Source organism: Lacerta agilis, chromosome 16, assembly GCF_009819535.1.
Source record: "Lacerta agilis isolate rLacAgi1 chromosome 16, rLacAgi1.pri, whole genome shotgun sequence".
NCBI classification, from domain to species: Eukaryota; Metazoa; Chordata; class Lepidosauria; order Squamata; family Lacertidae; genus Lacerta; species Lacerta agilis.
In genome coordinates, this window is record NC_046327.1 from 7,051,489 (window position 1) to 7,071,961 (window position 20,473).

The 20,473-nt window shown below is 43.9% G+C and overlaps 1 protein-coding gene across 1 annotated transcript in view; it reads left to right on the forward strand.

Moving 5' to 3' along the window:
- JAK2 (Janus kinase 2) overlaps window positions 1-20,473 on the forward strand; it is an 89,285-nt gene that overhangs the window by 41,179 nt on the left and 27,633 nt on the right. The window contains exons 4-9 of the mRNA XM_033172784.1: window positions 4,500-4,623; window positions 7,793-7,910; window positions 8,274-8,419; window positions 8,978-9,299; window positions 14,540-14,659; window positions 17,862-18,019. Of these exons, the coding sequence (XP_033028675.1) occupies window positions 4,500-4,623; window positions 7,793-7,910; window positions 8,274-8,419; window positions 8,978-9,299; window positions 14,540-14,659; window positions 17,862-18,019 (988 nt within the window). The remainder of the gene's footprint in view (window positions 1-4,499; window positions 4,624-7,792; window positions 7,911-8,273; window positions 8,420-8,977; window positions 9,300-14,539; window positions 14,660-17,861; window positions 18,020-20,473) is intronic.

Genomic DNA, 20,473 nt, shown 5'->3' on the forward strand with positions numbered 1-20,473 from the left:
CGAATGTTTTCGGAAGTCGAACGGACTTCCAGAACGGATTCCATTCGAGAACCAACGTACGACTGTAGATGTCCTGCTTGGCAGGGGGTTGGACTGGATGGCCCTTGTGGTCTCTTCCAACTCTAGGATTCTATGTGTTTTAATGCAGCTACTAAGAGGGAAAAACATCAGGGAAAGGAGGGACAGGAAGTCAAGAAGAAAATGTGCAACCAAAAGAAAGATAAACATGATTGGGGTTACGTAATAATTTGGAAGATTTAATAAAAATGATTATTTTAAAAAATGCTTGCAATACTAATAACACCCACTTTTCAACAGTATGCAATGTGTGTGTGTGTAAACAACCAGCCCAAAATCTATACTGCACTTTTGCAGAAGGTTTTAGATTTGACTATCAGTCCACAGAGCAGAAATGCATTCTGGTGCTAAGATTATCCATGTGGGATGACAGCTGAGTCAGACAGGGGATTAAGATGTGTCTGTGACCTCTAGCATTCTTGCCATCTTTTCCCACAGCCAGAAAGTTTCACTTACAGTTTTCCACAGTAATTGCTAGAGCTGGAAAATCTTGCTTTTCTATCGCTAACCTTTCTACCTGCTGCCAAAATGGTAAATCACCTAACCCCATGCTTTTTTTAAAAAAAAAAAAAAATTAAGTGGTTTTTGTTCTTGCTCACAGAAAGCTCAAGTTACAGACACATTTGGTTCCTCTTGAAATCTCTGCAGAGTAAGATTGCTGTGCTCCCTATTGCTCACCTTCTTATGCAAGGAAAACTAGTTTTAATTGAGATTAAGTAGAACATTTAGCAGATGATGATGCAGTTTAATGAACAATGCCCTTCCAGAATGCATAACAGTAGCCCTCCCCCCCCCCCAAAAAGCCCGGTTGTTTTAGGAGGCACTGCAGAGTAGACCTGGGCGATATTACGATTAATTGTCTGAAACCAGTATGATGTTCAGACTGCGATACCGGTTTCAAACTTTTTGAGCTGGCCCACAGCTGGTGGCTGGGAAGCCAAGATGTAGGACCAGCTCAAGTTGCCTTGATCAGCTGTGAGGTGGGCAGTTTACGGCAGGAGGCTGCCCGCCCTTGGCCCCATATAGCTGCTGCTCATGCGGTACGGCTGGGCAATTTCAGACATTGTGATATATCAGTACATGGCAGCAGTTAGTTGCTGATATATCACAGTGTTGAGAACTAGATTGTCGCCCAGCATCCAAAAAGTAAGGTAAATAAAAGGTAAAGGACCCCTGGACGGTGAAGTCCAGTCAAAGGTGACTGTGGGGTTGTGGCGGCGCTCATCTCACTTTCAGGCCGAGAGAGCTGGCGTTTGTCCACAAACAGCTTTCTGGGTCATGTGGCCAGCATGACTAAACTGCTTCTGACGCAATGGGACACAGTGACAGGAACCAGAATGCATGGAAACACCTTCCCCCCCACACACACATCGGTACCTATTTATCTACTTGCACTGGTGTGCTTTCAAACTGCTAGGTTGGCAGGAGCTGGGACAGAGCAATGGGAGCTCACTCTGTCATGGGGATTCGAACCGCCAACCTTCTGATTGGCAAGCCCAAGAGGCTCAGTGGTTTAGACCACATTGCCACCAGTATGTCATGTCAGAAGTGTAGGGACTGGGATGAACAGTAACCATCAGAGTATTGCATTAGTTCCCTTCCATTCTGGTGCTTTTAGTCTTTCTGAAGTGCATTAGTTTTTATGATTATTCATTATCTGCTTATGTTTTGAAATGACTGCAGAATGGCTGGGAGTTCATGGGAGTGCAACAAAGGTGTATAAGGAAATGATAAATTCACCTTTTTGTGTTGGTTATGGAAAATCCCCAGTGTGACACCAGCCTTTCCCACATACAGTAATCCATCGCCCCAGATACCTGTATTTTACACTCTTCTATACAAATAGTTGTAACCTGCTTTGTAGAAATGACGGGAAATTACATCAAACGTTCATCCTGAATCATTATTTCTTCATCAGGTTTGTAAAGAGTCCAGCTTGCTTATTACAACATGAAATTTCAACATATTCCTGCAAATAATAAATATGAATTGCTGGTTAAGGCTGAATTGTTCCTTGGCCATTCTTCTCGGGGTGTTTTTATAGAAGGCATATAAGCTTTTTGTTTCAAATGGAAAGCTGTTAAGCTAACCAATCTCACATTGCTTTAAAGCTGGGACTTTTCCACGTATTTGAAACCTCCAGCTGCCAAACTCCAGTCCCAACAAATGTTCATTCTGCCATTCCGTTGGCACCGAAAGAGGTGCTTCATCTCTCTCTAGTTATGGTTCAATGCTGTTCTGCCAAATTGATGTCCAAAGTGACTCACAAATGAGTCACCTTTTGCTTAGCAAGTGATTGCTGCAATATGTGAAGACTGGTTCTATACAAACAGAAGCTGTTGAATGTTTCGCTTTGCTTTGGTGGGGCATATCTGGAGGTTTCTATCCTAAGAAGAGCTGCTCTTGCCCCAGACAAGGTCAAGCAGAGTTCTCACAGTAGCATTCTCCCATCTTCCATTGTGTCTCTTTCCTTAGGTAAAGGTAAAGGGACCCCTGACCATTAGGTCCAGTTGTGGACGATTCAGGGGTTATAGTGCTGATCTCGCTTTATTGGCCGAGGGAGCCGGTGTACAGCTTCTGGGTCATGTGGCCAGCATGACTAAGCCGCTTCTGGCGAACCAGAGCAGCGCACGGAAACATTGTTTACCTTCCCGCCGGAGCTGTACCTATTTATCTACTTGCACTTGACGTGCTTTCGAACTGCTAGGTTGGCAGGAGCAGGGTCCGAGCAACGTGAGCTCACCCCGTCACGAGGATTCGAACCACCGACCTACTGATCAGCAAGCCCTAGGCTCTGTGGTTTAATCCACAGCACCACCCGCATCCCATTGTATCTTTCCTAAAGGTAAAGGGGCCCATGACCATTAGGTCCAGTTGTGTCCGACTCTGGGGTTGCGGCGCTCATCTCGCTCTATAGGCCGAGGGAGCCAGCGTTCGTCCGCAGACAGCTTCCGGGTCATGTGGCCAGCATGACAAAGCCGCTTCTGGTGAACCAGAGCAGCGCACGGAAACACCGTTTACCTTCCCGCCGGAGCGGTCCCTATTTATCTACTTGCACTTTGACGTGCTTTCGAACTGCTAGGTGGGCAGGAGCTGGGACCGAGCAATGGGAGCTCACCCCATCACAGGGATTCGAACCGCCGACCTTCTGATCAGCAAGCCCTAGACTCTGTGGTTTAACCCACAGCGCCACCTGGGCCCCTTAGCATGTCTTAAACCCTTTCCTTAGCCATGTCTTAAACCCTGTATATATTAATCCATCTAGAACCATAGTTTTCAAAACACAAAGGAGACGGAAGTTACACAAAAGGGCTGTTGTCTCTCATCACCTGAGCCAGTGCTTAAAAGCAACCTTCTCCTCTCTGAGCACAATTGCCTGATTTGACTGGTCTTACTTTGTCATGGGGCTAGTTCACACTTTGCTCTTCCTGTGTGCAGTCACAACTTCCTTTCCGCAATGCACATAACTGTAACCAGGTGAGGAAAACTGTGAACTGGGCTGTATGTTGATAGAGCTGTATGCAGGGTTTCCCCAAACTTGGATCTCCAGCTGTTTTTGGACTACAACACCCATCATCCCTAGCTATCAGGACCAGTGGTTAGGGATGATGGGCGTTGTAGTAAAAACAAAAAACAAACCAGCTGGAGACCCACGTTTGGGAAATGCTTGCTATTGTTTGCTGTGGTTTTTAAAAATTTATTTTAATGCCTCTCGTAAAGATCCTGCCTTGGTAGGAATGTATACTGAAAAAAACACGATATAAATATTTAAAGAAGATGAATAAATGTGCAAATTAAGTTAATTTGGATGTGCAGAAGATATTAAAAACAAATTTAAGGAACCGCAGAAAGAAGGGGATGGAAGTCAAGTTTTGAAATGTCAAAATGAATGTAAAATTAGTGAGATGTATAAAACTAGTGAAATTTATAAACTTGAAAAATATAAATAAATAAATGAAATATCAAAAAATAAAGGAAAACAGGATATAAAAAACCTCTCTGCAAGATCCATCCGAATAGTGGTATGAAATGCCTTAAACAAAAACAAGCAAACAAAAAAATTGTTCTAGTTGAGTGTCGGGAGCTGTAAAAGTATTTCAGAAGCAGGTGTTCTGTTTCCTGAAGCACGTCTCGGAATGGGTTAAGGGATGAACAGGCCCATCCCAGCCCTCTTTCTGCAATGTTATAACTGTTTATTGTACTGGCGTTACCTGTTGCTTTAGCAGAACCAAATTCAGTGTGATCTGAATGTTTTCTTTTCATGAGCTTTCCCATGGCAACCTCTTCATACCTGAAATCCAAAAGAAAGTATTAAACCCTTGTGGGCGTGACAAGTACGACAAGTGCTTAGCAGCAGCACCTTTTCAACGCAGGAAAAAGATCTTGCAAATAAAACATCTTTGTTCCTTTCTTTTCCTTAGGCATCTTGCCGGTGTACCATAACATGTTTGCACTAATGAATCAGACGGACAGATGTTGGTATCCTCCAAACCACACCTTCCAAGTAGAGGGATCAGCCAGTCTCACTGTTCTCTACCGGATAAGGTTAATATCTTAGCTTGTTTTGGTTTAAATCAAAATGGTTTTTGTTTAATCAGATTTCTCTTAAACCAAAGGAATATAATGTAGGTTGAATTAATTGATTAATTTCCTGCGGCTTTTTTTATTATTTCTGTTGAATTATCAGAGGGGTTCGTAATAAGAATAACTCCCTTTGTCCATACATTTTACAGTTTTATTCCATGTGTGTTTTGTGGAGGTTACAGCAAATGCACATGGAGGCAGGGACAGACCCCTGAAAGCTGACGAGAATCACATGACTGGAATCCTTGAAATAAACTTGATTATCTATTTTATTTAAACCCGGAGCTATTTAATTTATTTGATGGGCCCATTTATAAAAAAATAATAATTTCAGTGGAATGTTCTTTTCTCCTTCTTCTTCAAATGAATGGATTGTATTGCAATTACTGTACGATTCTAAGCATGTAGATGTGAGCGTTTACTTCCAGGTATGCCATGTATGAGGTTGTAGCATTTTGGTTCTGGAAATAAGCAGTTGTTTCTGAACAATGGCTGCATTTCAACTGTGTCCTAGCAACCAAGGCATTCCCATTGCTCTAGTCATATAACCATTTTGCATATATTTCCAGAATGTAAAACATCTGCGGATCAGTGTGTGTACTTCTGTAGTCTAGAAAAATTCCCATTGAGTAGCCCCCATCTCAAGGATCAATGTACCACAGTGTTACTTGCATCACAAACATAAAGGAGATTTTTAAACCATTTTGCCATAATGTTTCTGGGGAGGCCAAACTTCCTGTTCCTTTTTTTGTCACCGTGTCAGCTAATGATGAGGGTAGGAGTTTGGGGAAGCTTGCCAGAGTCCATAAAATACATAGATACAGGCTTTGTTCAGAAGCGTATGTACCACCATGCCTGACAATTGTCTCGAAAGAGCTGCTTCTCCCTTCTCCTCTCCCAACAAAGCCATGCTTCCTAAAATGGAGATTGCATAATGCACACAAGAAAGTATACATTTACTACAAAAGAGACGCAAAACTTTTTTGATTCCTGAGTATGCTAAAGCGATATCGCTGAGCGATATTTTGATAAATTGTCTGAAACCAGTGTACAGTGGTACCCCGCAAGACGAATGCCTCGCACAACGAAAAACTCGCAAAACGAAAGGGTTTTGCGAGTTTTTAGTTGACTCGCGAGACGAATTCGTCTATGGCTCTTTTTCGCAAGACGAATTCGTCTGGTGAGGTACCACTGTAAGCCGGCACCAGACTGCGCTGCGCCACGTTTTAAAGCTGCAGCAAGCGAACAGCAGCGCTGCTGTTTGCTCGCTGCAGCCTTAAAACGCGGTGCGGCGCGGCTCCGGTGCCGGTCAGAAGGGGCCCCCGGACTTTTTTCCCCATAGGAACGCATTAATTAAATTTGAATGCGTTCCTATGTGAAACGGTTGCTCGCAAGACGAAATTTCCGCAAGATGAAAAGTCTTGCGGAACGAATTAATTTCGTCTTGCGAGGCACCACTGTATGACGTTCAAACCGTGATACCGGTTTCAGACTCTATACACCCGCAGTGTATTGCCAGCTCAAATTGCCCTCAGACCGCAAAGGGGCAGGCAGGCAGGTAGGAAGATGGAGCCTGAGAAGATGCTCACTTGCAACCTACACAGGCTCCGTCCTCCTGACTGTCTCCAGTTTCATCCGGGCAGGCGGGCTGCCACTTCCTGCTGTTTGGTCACTCCTGGAGCGACTGACTGGGAGGAAAGAGGCAGCCTGGCCAATTGGGCGAAGGTGGAGGCAGGCAGGTGAGCACCTTCTTGGGCTCTGTCTTCCCCCCTCGTGCGCCTTTGAAGAAGCTGCTCTCTCCCCCCTGGCTCACACGAGCGAGAGTAGTATGGGGGCTCACTCAACTGTTGGGCTGGGTGATGTATCTCGGCTGCTTAAGGTGGGGAGGAAGAAGCAGTCGAGATACATTTCAGGCATCACGATATATCCGTAGATCAAGATATTTAGCTGCTGATATATCACCATGTTGAAAACCACATATCGCCCAGCCCTACTTTCTGTGCTCCCCTGCTCTGACAATGTGTTGGAACGACAAGAATCCCCAAACAGGAAGCCATGGCTTATGACATATGAGCAGGTCCAAATTTTACTTACCGCAGTAGCACAGGCCACAAATGCCCAGGAATCCAGACTTTCATAGAACCAGCTGCATTTGCCTGCCTGTGATCTGACGTAGTACTTTGCCAACGCCAGAAGACAAGGCTTTAAAAAATGGCAAATTTATTTAGTAGCAGTTGTAAGGCATGAATGCGTCACGCACATGTAAGTCCCAGAGGCAGTTGCAGACAATGCCGGGGAGTTGTGCTCCTTTTGTGACCTCCCTCCTTCAGAGTCGGACCACAATAGTACGGTATATCTGAGGCATACCAGAATAAAGAGGGGGAGGGGGGAGGCAGAGAAGTCAGTGCAGTGCAAATACGCCAGCAGGAGCACCAGATTGCCTCTGCCAATGCGTTTGCACCACTGCTGCCTTGCCTCTCCCACTCTTCATCCTGGTATTCAGGAGCAACTTGGCTGGAGAGAAGCCAGGGAAGCAGTGCCACCCTACTGCCCCATTCACTACTATCTAAACGCCACTGCTTTGCTGAAGCTAAGTAGTTCTGGGTCTGGTCAGTGTCTCAGTGGGTGGTCGTACATCACTCTGGGTTTCATGATGGAAGAAATGTGAGATAGAAACATAAGAGGCGGGGTGGGGGAGGGGAAATGAGTGGTGGTATTTGACCAGTAAATTGGCTATGAGTTTTGATGTTTGGTTTTTTGCTGGCTAAATACCAACTCCAGTGGAGACGGCTCATTTCAAGGTGGAAACTAATCTGGCCTTGTCAGGCTCTTGCTTGACTTTAAGAAGCACTGAATTTTGCCTGGGCTCACATTTTCGTTCTGTGAATTGTTAGCCTTTGAGGGTTTTAAAAAAAAACCAAAAACAGTTGGCCCAATTGTTGCAGTATTTACCCTATAAATACCGAAACTTACTATTTGAAAACATAATTTGAATTTAGTGGCAATATGAACTTGTATGAAAGTATTCAAAGCCCTTGCCCTTTAAGCAGCCTGAATTTCATTAAAAACATGTTTCTAACATGTGGTCTTGGTTGCAAAAGCACTGATACGTGTCTTTGTTTCTTAACAGGTTTTATTTCCCACACTGGTATTGTAACAGCAATGTGCGAGCATTTCGGTACGGTGTTTCCCGAGGTGCAGAGAGTCCTGTCCTTGATGACATTGTGATGTCTTATTTGTTTGCTCAGGTAAAATTTTGACAACGTATTGTGTTTGGGTATGGATGTATTTGGCTCTTCTTCGCATTTTTACAGTTGGAAATGAATGTCTTCATCCAAATGATTTCACAGGAATAATAATAATAATAATAATAATAATAATAATAATAATAATAATAATAATATGCAATTATCCTGTGAAGTGAAAATACAACAGCCTTGAGAGCAGCACCAAAGTGTTGATTCCCCTTTGAGATCTGAGCTGATTTCTTTTATTCGTATTAAGTTCCGAGTTGATTCAATAGAAGACAACTCAAGGTGCGATGAAAATAAATGAAAAGAGCAGTAGGCAAAATTCACCAGAATTTCTGTGCCTTCGTTTTTTGCCTCCAGTGGCGGGAAGACTTTGTCCATGGGTGGGTGAAGATGCCTGTCACTCATGAAACACAAGAAGAATGTCTTGGCATGGCTGTTCTTGATATGATGAGGATGGCCAAAGAAAAGGACCAAACTCCACTGGGCATCTACAATTCTATGAGGTAAACTCTCTTTGCGACTTCTTCTGCAGCTGTGCGAATGGGGAAGGGAGGAGTGTAAAAGGGGAGGTCGAGGCAGGAAGGCACGAAATGGAAATTAGGATCCAAAGCATTATTATTTTTATTGCCTGTTACTCTACCTCTTTTTCAAGGAACTGGTTTCCATTTCATGGCTCTCCCCATTTTAAGATTGGGCTGAGAGATGGCCCAAGGTGATCCAGTCAACTTCACAGCACAGCAAGATGTTTGAACTTAGATAAGGCATTTGCAGATCCGAGCAAGTTGCAGTTTGCTCCATTTCACCAGATGTGACATTCCACTTTTATACAGCCTGCTGGTTCCTAGTTCTGGTCATTGCGGAGAGAAAGTTTGAGGATGCCAACCCTGACGTCACCAGCGGAATTCGCCTCCTGGCTTTCTGTCCCACTTGCTCATAAGTTAATAGATTTTAGGATTTAGGACTTCACAGTTCTTGCATCTTCTGTAGAAGAATACCACCAGCCCCTTTTTGAGCTACTCATCGATATTTTGCCACTCACTTGCTTGTCTTTGTGTTCACAGCTACAAGATGTTTTTGCCAAAATGCATCAGGGAAAAAATCCAGGATTACCACATTCTGACACGAAAGAGGATAAGATACAGGTTCCGCAGATTCATCCAGCAGTTTGGCCAGTGCAAAGCAACCGCCAGAAACTTGAAACTGAAATATCTCATAAATCTGGAGACCCTCCAGTCTGCCTTTTATTCAGAAGTGTTTGAAGTAAAGGAGCCCGGCAGAGAGCCTTCGGGTGAAGAAAGTTTTGCAACGATTGTTATATCCGGAAATGGTGGAATTCAGTGCTCAAGAGGGAAGCATAAAGATAGTGAGACACTGGCAGAACAGGTAATCTCGAATAACATACAGCCATACCTTGGTTTTCGAACAGCTTAGTTCCTGAACGTTTTGGATCCCGGACGCTGCAAACCCAGAAATGACTGTTCCGGTTTGCGAACTATTTTTGGAAGCCGAACATCTGACAGGGCTTCCGCGGCTTCCAACTGGCTTCAGGAGCTTCCTGCAGCCAATCAGAAGATTCGATTTGGTTTTCAGATGTTTTGGAAGTCAAACGGACTTCCGGAACGGATTCCGTTTGACTTCCAAGGTATGACTGTACTTCTATAGTGGTGTACTGGTTAAGAGCGGTAGACTCGTAATCTGGTGAACCGGGTTCGCGTCTCCGCTCCTCCACATGCAGCTGCTGGGTGACCTTGGGCTAGTCACACTTCTCTGAAGTCTCTCAGCCCCACTCACCTCACAGAGTGTTTGTTGTGGGGGAGGAAGGGAAAGGAGAATGTTAGCCGCTTTGAGACTCCTTTGGGTAGTGATAAAGAGGGATATCAAATCCAAACTCTTCTTCTTCTTTACTATGAAAGCTTCGAGAATACCACTGAAAGCAGAATGATTTGGTTCCATCAATAGTATGCTTACTGGCCAAGTAGACATTCGCACTGCACAGTCAGTTGAAAGTATTGTGGCAAGTACTTTGCAGGAAAAGATACGCAGAATAGAAATGGTGAGGGAGGAATGGGAGGCTGGTTTAAGGTTCTGTAGGTTTTTAGTGCACACCCAGTTCTGTTCTGTGGCTTGGGCAATGCAGGTTCCCAATCCTTTAGTATCAATGCAGACTGTAATTCCTGTTGGTTTTTATTTGTGCCTAGCGTTGAATGGGATTTCACCCAAGTCTTTTAAGATTACTAGCCTTAAAGGTAAAGGTAAAGGGACCCCTGCCCCTTCATGGATCACTGCCTTGTCGTGGCGAAGGGGCTTGAATTACTCAGGAAGCTATGGACAGGTCAAGATGGACAGGTCATAGTGGAGAGTTTGGACCAAACGTGATCCACCTGGAGTAGGAACTGGCAAGCCACTCCAGTATCCCTGCCAAGAAAACTCCATGGACAAAGACAACAGGCATATAAAAGATATGACGCTGGAAGATGAGCCCCTCAGGTCGGAAGGCGTCCAACATGCTACTGGGGAAGAGCGGAGGACAAGTACAAGTAGATCCAGAGCTGATGAAGCGGCTGGGCCAAAGCCGAAAGGACGCACAGTTGCTGATATGCCTGGAAGCGAAAGGAAAGTCCAATGCTGTAAAGAAAAGTATTGCATAGGAACCTGGAATGTAAGAACCATGAACCTTGGAAAGCTGGATGTGGTAAAAAATGAGATGGCAAGAATAAACATTGACATCCTAGGCATCAGTGAACTAAAATGGACAGGAATGGGCGAATTCAGTTCGGATGACTATCATATCTACTACTGTGGGCAGGAATCCCGTAAAAGAAATGGAGTGGCCCTCATAGTCAACAAAAGAGTGGCGAAAGCTGTACTGGGATGCAATTTCAAAAATGATAGAATGATCTCGATACGAATCCAAGGCAGACCTTTTAACATCACAGTAATCCAAGTTTATGCACCAACTACCAGTGCTGAAGAAACTGAAATTGATCAATTCTATGAAGACTTACAACACCTTATAGAAATGACACCAAAGAAGGATGTTCTTCTCATTATAGGGGATTGGAATGCTAAAGTAGGGAGTCAAGAGATAAAAGGAACAACTGGCAAGTTTGGCCTTGGAGTTCAAAATGAAGCAGGGCAAAGGCTAATAGAGTTCTGTCAAGAGAACAAGCTGGTCATCACAAACACTCTTTTCCAACAACACAAGAGACGACTCTACACATGGACATCACCAGATGGGCAACATCGAAATCAGATTGATTATATTCTCTGCAGCCAAAGATGGAGAAGCTCTATACACTCAGCAAAAACAAGACCTGGAGCTGACTGTGGCTCAGATCATCAGCTTCTTATAGCAAAATTCCAGCTTAAACTGAAGAAAGTAGGAAAAACCACTGGGCCAGTAAGATACAATCTAAATCAAATTCCTTATGAATACACAGTTGAAGTGAAGAACAGGTTTAAGGATTTAGAGTTGGTGGATAGAGTGCCTGAAGAACTGTGGATGGAGGCTCGTAACATTATACAGGAGACAGCAACGAAAACCATCCCAATGAAAAAGAAATGCAAGAAAGCAAAGTGGCTGTCCAATGAGGCCTTACAAATAGCGGGGGAGAGAAGGCAAGCAAAATGCGAGGGAGATCGTGAAAGATACAGGAAATTGAATGCAGATTTCCAAAGAATAGCAAGGAGAGACAAGAGGGCCTTTCTAAATGAGCAATGCAAAGAAATAGAGGAAAATAACAGAATGGGAAAAACCAGAGATTTGTTCAAGAAAATTGGAGATATGAAAGGAAGATTTCATACAAAGATTACCACAATTAAGGACAAAAGTGGAAAGGACCTAACAGAAGCAGAAGACATCAAGAAGAGGTGGCAAGAATACACAGAGGAATTATACCAGAAAGATATGGAGGTCTCATACACCCCAGGTAATGTGGTTGCTGACCTTGAGCCAGACATCCTGGAGAGTGAAGTCAAATGGGCCTTAGAAAGCCTCGCTAACAACAAGGCCAGTGGAAGTGATGATATTCCAGCTGAACTATTTAAAATTTTAAAAGATGATGCTGTTAAGGTGCTACACTCAATATGCCAGCAAATTTGGAAAACTCAGCAGTGGCCAGAGGATTGGAGAAGATCAGTCTACATCCCAATCCCAAAGAAGGGCAGTGCCAAAGAATGCTCCAACTACCGCACAATTGCACTCATTTCACACGCTAGCAAGGTTATGCTTAAAATTCTACAAGGCAGGCTTAAGCAGTATGTGGACCGAGAACTCCCAGAAGTGCAAGCTGGATTTCGAAGGGGCAGAGGAACCAGAGACCAAATTGCAAACATGCGCTGGATTATGGAGAAAGCTAGAGAGTTCCAGAAAAACATCTACTTCTGCTTCATTGACTACGCAAAAGCATTTGACTGTGTCGACCACAGCAAACTATGGCAAGTTCTTAAAGAAATGGGAGTGCCAGATCACCTCATTTGTCTCCTGAGAAATCTCTATGTGGGACAAGAAGCTACAGTTAGAACTGGATATGGAATAACTGATTGGTTCAAAATTGGGAAAGGAGTACGACAAGGCTGTATATTGTCTCCCTGCTTATTTAACTTATATGCAGAATTCACCATGCGAAAGGCTGGACTGGATGAATCCCCAACCGGAATTAAGATTGCCGGAAAAAATATCAACAACCTCAGATATGCTGATGATACTACCCTGATGGCAGAAAGTGAGGAGGAATTAAAGAACCTTTTAATGAGGGTGAAAGAGGAGAGCGCTAAATATGGTCTGAAGCTCAACATCAAAAAAACTAAGATCATGGCCACTGGTCCCATCACCTCCTGGCAAATAGAAGGGGAAGAAATGGAGGCAGTGAGAGATTTCACTTTCTTGGGTTCCATGATTACTGCAGATGGTGACAGCAGTCACGAAATTAGAAGACGCCTGCTTCTTGGGAGAAAAGCAATGACAAACCTAGACAACATCTTAAAAAGCAAAGACATCACCTTGCCGACAAAGGTCCGTATAGTTAAAGCTATGGTTTTCCCAGTAGTAATGTATGGAAGTGAGAGCTGGACCATAAAGAAGGCTGATCGCCGAAGAATTGATGCTTTTGAATTATGGTGCTGGAGGAGACTCTTGAGAGTCCCATGGACTGCAAGAAGATCAAACCTATCCATTCTCAAAGAAATCAGCCCTGAGTGCTCACTAGAAGGACAGATCCTGAAGTTGAGGCTCCAGTACTTTGGCCACCTCATGAGAAGAGAAGACTCCCTAGAAAAGACCCTGATGTTGGGAAAGATGGAGGGCACAAGGAGAAGGGGACGACAGAGGATGAGATGGTTGGACAGTGTTCTCGAAGCTACTAACATGAGTTTGGCCAAACTGCGGGAGGCAGTGAAGGATAGGCGTGCCTGGCGTACTCTGGTCTATGGGGTCACGAAGAGTCGGACACGACTGAACGACTGAACAACAACAAAGGGACCCCTGACCATTAGGTCCAGTCGCAGACGACTCTGGGGTTGTGGTGCTCATCTCGCTTTACTGACCGAGGGAGCCGGCGTACAGCTTCCGAGTCATGTGGCCAGCATGACTAAGCCGCTTCTGGCAAACCAGAGCAGTGCAAGGAAACGTCATTTACCTTCCCGCCAGAGCGGTACCTATTTATCTACTTGCACTTTGACTTGCTTTCGAACTGCTAGGTTGGCAGGAGCAGGGGCCGAGCAACGGGAGCTCACCCCATCGCGGGGATTCGAACCGCCGACCTTCTGATCGGCAAGCCCAAGAGGCTCTGTGGTTTAACCCACAGCGCCACCCGCTTCCCTAGCCTTACTGTCATGGAAATAATTTGGATTAGCAGTAGATGTGCCTGAGAAGTGAAGACTGCCATTCTCTGTTCTGCAGTGGTGTTACAGGAGGATAATACATTTTTAGATCATTTATTTTTTAATGCTTGGTGGTACACAATTAACCCAATTGATAAAAATATTTCCTTTCTAGATACTTTATAGACTGTATGCTGGGTTAAGCAAAGGGGGGGTTTTCTCTTGAGTGTTATGGATTTTGCTGCTTGAACATTCCTATTTTAATTTCTCTGTAATTTAAATTTCATCTGTTAGTGGTGGCAGCATCACTTAAAGCGTATGATGATTCTTAACTAGACAGAGATAAGCAAACTTGAGTAATGCTGTCTGTGCATACAGATGGTAGCCTTCTTAGAAATAAGACCCCAATCCTGTTCTGTTGCTCTGCAATCTGTGCAGTTATCAAGGTTAGCCTTTCATCAGTTTATTCTGAACATCAGTGCATAGAGAGGGATTTTTTTTCCCCTTGGGAAACTCTTCCCTTGAAGGTCTGCCTGATTCAGAGGCTGGCAGCTTGTGGTAAAGATGTAAAAACCAAGAATTTAGCTGCCATTGATAAATATTGTGGAAGGGGAGTAGAGAAGTGATGTGCAAACAGCAGGCTCAAACTTGTTTTTCTGGCAGGAAAGGATGTTTCTGTAACTACCTCAGAATCAGGCTATTGAGAATAATGTTACAATTGATCTGTTTCAGTTGATGGCTAGAAGGTTGACTAAAACACTCGCAAATAATCCGTTTCCTAATAAAGCAACATCTTTTCTCAGGAAATACAGACCTATTGCGATTTTCCCGACATTATCGATGTCAGTATTAAGCAAGCAAGCCAGGAAGGTTCTGGCGAGAATAGAATTGTAACCATTCACAAGCAAGACAGCAAGAATTTGGTAAGAGTGGCTTTCTCTTTTGATTACCTTACGTTTCTGTGCATTGCTTGTCTAAACGAATTGGATTTGATGCTCTCTGTTGTTTGCATATCTGCAAGGTTGGGCAGTTAGGCAAGTAAGTACCTGAAGGCAGCCCTGTTTAGGGAAGTTTTTAAACTGTGATATTTTAAATGTATTTTAATATTTGATGGAAGCCGCCCAGAGTGGCTGGGGAGACCCAGCCAGATGGGCGGGGTACAAATAAATTATTATTATTATTATTATTATTACTACTACTACTACTACTGTGACTTTCGCAGAATGTAGCAAAAGCAATCTGTGTGTTCTTAAAAACAACAACCCTCCTGTTCCGTTTTGAGGCAACCACACCATGAGCCTTTCCTTTCCTCATGCATTTTGCACAGGGAACGATTAAACTTGAATGAGCATGCATCTCCCATTCATTTGAGATTCCTAGCCGTAGTCATTAACCACAGAAGAACGATGTAAACTACACACATGTGCAACAAATCTTAGCCTGCTCAGATGCTCCTTCTCCATCTGCTGAGATTGGGAGTGCATCTCAAACTCGCATGCTCGATCCTGTCTCCTTCCTGGCACGAAGAAGGCAATGATTCCACATGGAGATCGTAAATATATTTGAGCGCGGTATCTCTTAGCAGAGTCCCTGTTTTCTGTAAAGGGCTGTGGCAGAGCATGCAGCTTAGAAACGTTCTCCTGAAATATCTGCACATAAAGAGGCAGTGAAGTCCTATTCAGTTCTATCTAGCCTGAGACCCATGGTTTTCTGTCTTTCCCCACACGATAGCACATTTACACAGTTTTGAAACGTGGGTGGAAGACAGATTTCCCCCTTTATTCTTTGTTAGACAAACCTTACTAAAAATCTAATGTGTGTGTGTGTGGGGGGGGGTTTCCCTTAAAACCCCCCTTAGGTTGTAGGGCTGGGCAATATCTGGTTTTCAACATTATGATATACATTGGTACCTCTAGTTATGGACTCGATCCATTCCGGAGTGCCGTTCGCACCCCAAAAAGTCCTTAACTAGAGCACCGCTTCTGTGAACGCGCACGGTGCGATAGAGCGCTTCTGCACATGTCCGCAGAATGCTTCTGCGCATGCGCAAAGCGCACAGAACGCTTCTGCACACACGTGCAGCGAAACCTGGAACTATACACTTCTGGGTTTGCCGCATTTGCAAGCATAAAAGACTCAACATGAACCTAACGCAACACGAGGTATGGCTGTATATCACCAGCTAAACATCGTGATATACTGATATATCACAATGTCTGAAATAAGGATGGAGCTATGGAGAGACATCGGCTGGCTTCACGGTTTCCCCCACATCGTGATTTTTGGGCGCGGGTGCACACACACACACACACACACACACACGCATCATGGTTTGCGATATATTGGCAGGTCAAAAATTATGAAACTAATTATGAAATTATGAAAAATTATCACAATATGGACTTCAAACGCGTTTTGGACGATATATCGACATATCGCCCAGCCCTATTAGGTCGTAAACCTGTGAGCTGATAGTGCAGTGTGTCAGCAAGCTTCTTTTCATTATAATTTAGTTCTGACATCTTCTGTATGCAATAGAGGAAAATGGAGTTCTTGGTAGAATAAGGCAGGAAAAGAGGCGGAAAGGACACCAAGGACTCGGGCCAAAATAACAAGTCTCTTGTAGGTTTAATTCCTTGAGGTTTGTAATGCAAATGAAATGAAAACGCCAGGGCAAGGCCTCGTTTCGGTATTCTTCCTCAGCTACTAGTGTCTTTAGAGTTTTCAGGTCAAAGTGTACCAGTTATTTCGAGTTGAACAATTGAGTTGAGTCCTTGGTTTCCTTTTCGCCTCTTTTCCTGCATCTTCTGTATGCAGGCACAAGAGTCATTCAGATTTGGGGTATGGATGATTTGCACTATGTATTGGCCTATGTGCGCAGATACAAAAAGTGCCTTTAGAGGTGTGTGTGGGGGGGGAGCCCAACTCCTTACCTTAATAAGGAGCTTTGAACTCCATTGCTGACTTTCCTAAACCTTGAATAACCTGGGCCTAAATCACAGTTGTGTACGTGGGGGGCGGGGGCGGCATATGCAATTTGTCTCTCCTTGCCCTATGCTGCTCCTCGCACACCTGGTATCCACATGTGGAAAGATTGTCATAGGAATTACTTGCAGGTAAGCACCTTTCCTTTACAGAAGGGAGAATAACCGGAGTATGGCTTTTTCATTGTGAATCACTTCAGGATGTTTAATGGGGAGTGATTCATAAATGAAACAAATATTTTTTTGTACTTTGACAGCAACCTGTTCAAGGTGATAATCGGTGCTGGTATTCCCTGTTCAGAATAACATGTGGTTTAATCTATAGTAAAGTTTTGATTCAGGCAATTCTTTTGCTCAGCTTCAGTAGGGAATAAATGTACACTGAGTCTCTCCCGAGACTTTGCCTAAGAAAATGCATTAAGGCTTTTTCTGAAGTAAAATGCAGCTTACAGGGGTCAGCAAACTTTTTCAGCAGGGGGCCGGTCCACTGTCCCTCAGACCTTGTGGGGGGCCAGACTATCTATATCTATCTATCTATCTATCTATCTATCTATCTATCTTATCTATCTATCTGGGGGGGGGGGAGAATGAATTCCTGTGCCCCACAAATAACCCAGAGATGCATTTTAAATAAAACAAAATAAAAAATCCTTCCAGTAGCACCTTAGAGACCAACTAAGTTTGTTCTTGAGCTTTCGAGTGCATGCACACTTCTTCAGATACACTGAAATAGATTCTAAGGTCTCTAAGGTGCTACTGGAAGGATTATTTTTTATTTTTTATTTTGTTTTGACTATGGCAGACCAACATGGATACCTACCTGTAATTTTAAACAAAAGGACACATTCTACTCATGTAAAAACACGCTGATTCCTGGACCGTCTGTGGGCCGGATTTAGAAGGCGATTGGGCTGGATCTGGCCCCCGGGCTTTAGTTTGCCTACCCATGGCTTAATGCATTCACCAAACAATTCATAATCCTGGTCATGGTAATGGATGGATTATTAATTTCAGCGCTCGTGGGTTAACGCAACAAAACGACCAACCATCAGAAGCATATGCATCCGATTAGTTTTAAGTTTTATAAGTGTATCAGAAAAATAATAAATAACCTTACTATCTTTCTCCCTTGCCTTTGCAGGAAGCTGAATTTCATTCATTAAGAGAGGCTCTTTCTTTCGTGTCATTGATTGATGGATACTACAGATTAACCGCAGATGCCCATCATTTCCTCTGTAAAGAAGTAGCACCCCCTTCCATCATTGAGAATATTCAGAGCAACTGCCATGGGCCGATTTCGTAAGTGGCATGTTTTATAAGACATTGAAAAGGTTTTTTTTCCTTTAACCCTGAAAGAAAAGAAATGCTCCACTTTGCTCGGGAGGCAATTGCCCTAGTTCGTCAAGGATAATTAATGCCAAATCTTTTAGCTATGTGCAGCTGGATACAGGCTTTATTTGGCTCGCGATGCTCATTTTGGCACAGCAGGAAGTGGCTGGATGTGCACACCTTCATCCAGGAACACTTTAAAAAATGCACCTGCCATTGTTTTTTTTAAATATACAATAATATATTTTCCCTCTCTCTCTTTCTCTCCCTGGAAATACTGTGAAACCTTGATAAAAACATGTGGGAAGGTCTCTCAGTGTTTCCTTTTGTAAAGAATTCATGTTTATTCTATTCAGCCACAACACTTAATGCAAAGTTTTAAGATGTTTTTTTCTTCCATTCTCAGTTCAGTTCCGAATGTGTCATGCAGTGAATAGAGAACAGTGAGTTTTAAGGTCTCCCAGCCATAACCATGGTGATGGTGTATGCGGTCATAGACAGAGAAATTCTTAATAGGTTCACTGCAGGATCTGGCAGAAATAGAATTTGAAATTGTGGAGGAAGAAAAGGCAATTCAGATATCAATATCTGGAATTGAGCACAGAACATTGCTAGCAAAGGAAATTGCTTTTGGGCTAAGTGTAACCTTCTTGTGAACTTTTCCGTAGGCTTGAGGAAAAAGAAATATTTCCGGCTGTGAGGGTTGTTTTTGTAATGTTGTGTAGTATTGCCTGGTTCTGAAGAGCTAAGTGTCTCTCTGCACTTCAGTTAAAAGTCCGTCATAGGGATTTCTCAGCCTGTTAACTAGAGGGGTAGAAAACACCTCCTTGCTAGTGGAAGGCAAAGGATCGTCCCCGCCTCCAGGTTGGGCAAGAGTTGCAGACTGTCTTTTCTGAGTTCTTCTGAGCTCTACTTTCTGACCTCGCCGTTCTTTATTATTATTATTATTATTATTATTATTATTATTATTATTATTATTATTATTCTCCACCCTGGGTTGGGAGGAAACACAGCTATAGGAAGCACCTGAAGATTTCTCTTGGGTAAAGGTAAAGGTAAAGGGACCCCTGACCATCAGGTCCAGTCGTGTCCGACTCTGGGGTTGCGGCGCTCATCTCACTCTATAGGCCAAGGGAGCCGGCGTTTGTCCGCAGACAGCTTCCGGGTCATGTGGCCAGCATGACTAAGCCGCTTCTGGCAAACCAGAGCAGCGCACAGAAACGCCGTTTACCTTCCGCTGGAGCGGTCCCTATTTATCTATTTGCACTTTGACATGCTTTCGAACTGCTAGGTGGGCAGGAGCAGGGACCGAGCAACGGGAGCTCACCCCGTGGCAGGGATTCAAACCGCTGACCTTCTGATCAGCAAGCCCTAGACTCTGTGGTTTAACCCACAGCGCCACCTTTGTCCCAAACAAACTGCAGTTCCTCTTCTACATCTGGAAGGAGGAGCCTACAGTTCCTCCTTTCTAACTTGGGCTTGGTGAAAAAGTTGCTTTGAGCATGAGCTGCTGGCTCGCCCACTCCTTTGTAGGAGAGACAGAGAAAAGGAGTTCCCCAAGAGGGTAACTCGATTGCTCTCCTCCCTTCATACACCTCTTGCAGAGCACGAGCATAGTTGACAGATAAGTCTCTTTTGACACGTGTTAATTCCTACTCTCTCCTTGGGCTCCAGGAGGCATCCATTTACTGACTTCATCCCTACCTCTGCCCAGGAGTAGCAAGGAACCATGAGACCAGGTTCTGAGGTCCATCCCATTCCTGGTAACTTCTCTCTGGTTTCCTTGCCTTGCCTCATCCAGGGCACAACACATGTCTTTGTCTCTGCAACTTTCCAACTCTACCACTGCTCCAGCATTTTACCTTTACTGTCTTCCTCTCTTCAGTTTCCACCCAATCCTTTCTCATTCTGCAGAAACAATCCTTCTGCAGAAACAAAACTTAAAACACACACAACCAGAATGACTTTTTTTCAGGTGCCAGCCCTCTTCCAAGGACATGCAAAAATCCTAGCATCTTTCGGGCTTTTGCTGCTGGATTCCAAGCCACATTTCTCCTTTCCTGTTTGACATCTCCTCCTCAGATCTTTGTCTCTTAGCTGGACAGAGACTTAGGGAGGTGTCAGAAGGAAGAGGATAGACCTAAGAACTTAGTCACGCCATTCTCCTGGGCCAAAGTAGGGATTAACCCAGTAACCCCTCAGTCACCCCAAGCAAGAAACTGCTTTCAAGGAAGCACATTTCCTTTTTCTAGATGTCACCAGGCAGGAATAAGGATGAGGACCTTATACTATATTACGAGATTCTGAGTGTGATATCATTTTGAGAATCTCTTGGTGAGCCACTCATCAGAACCTCCTGAAGATATAAAATGAGACATAAGTTCTCTAAATAAAGTTTGTCTACATGAGTAGAGGCCTCGTGCT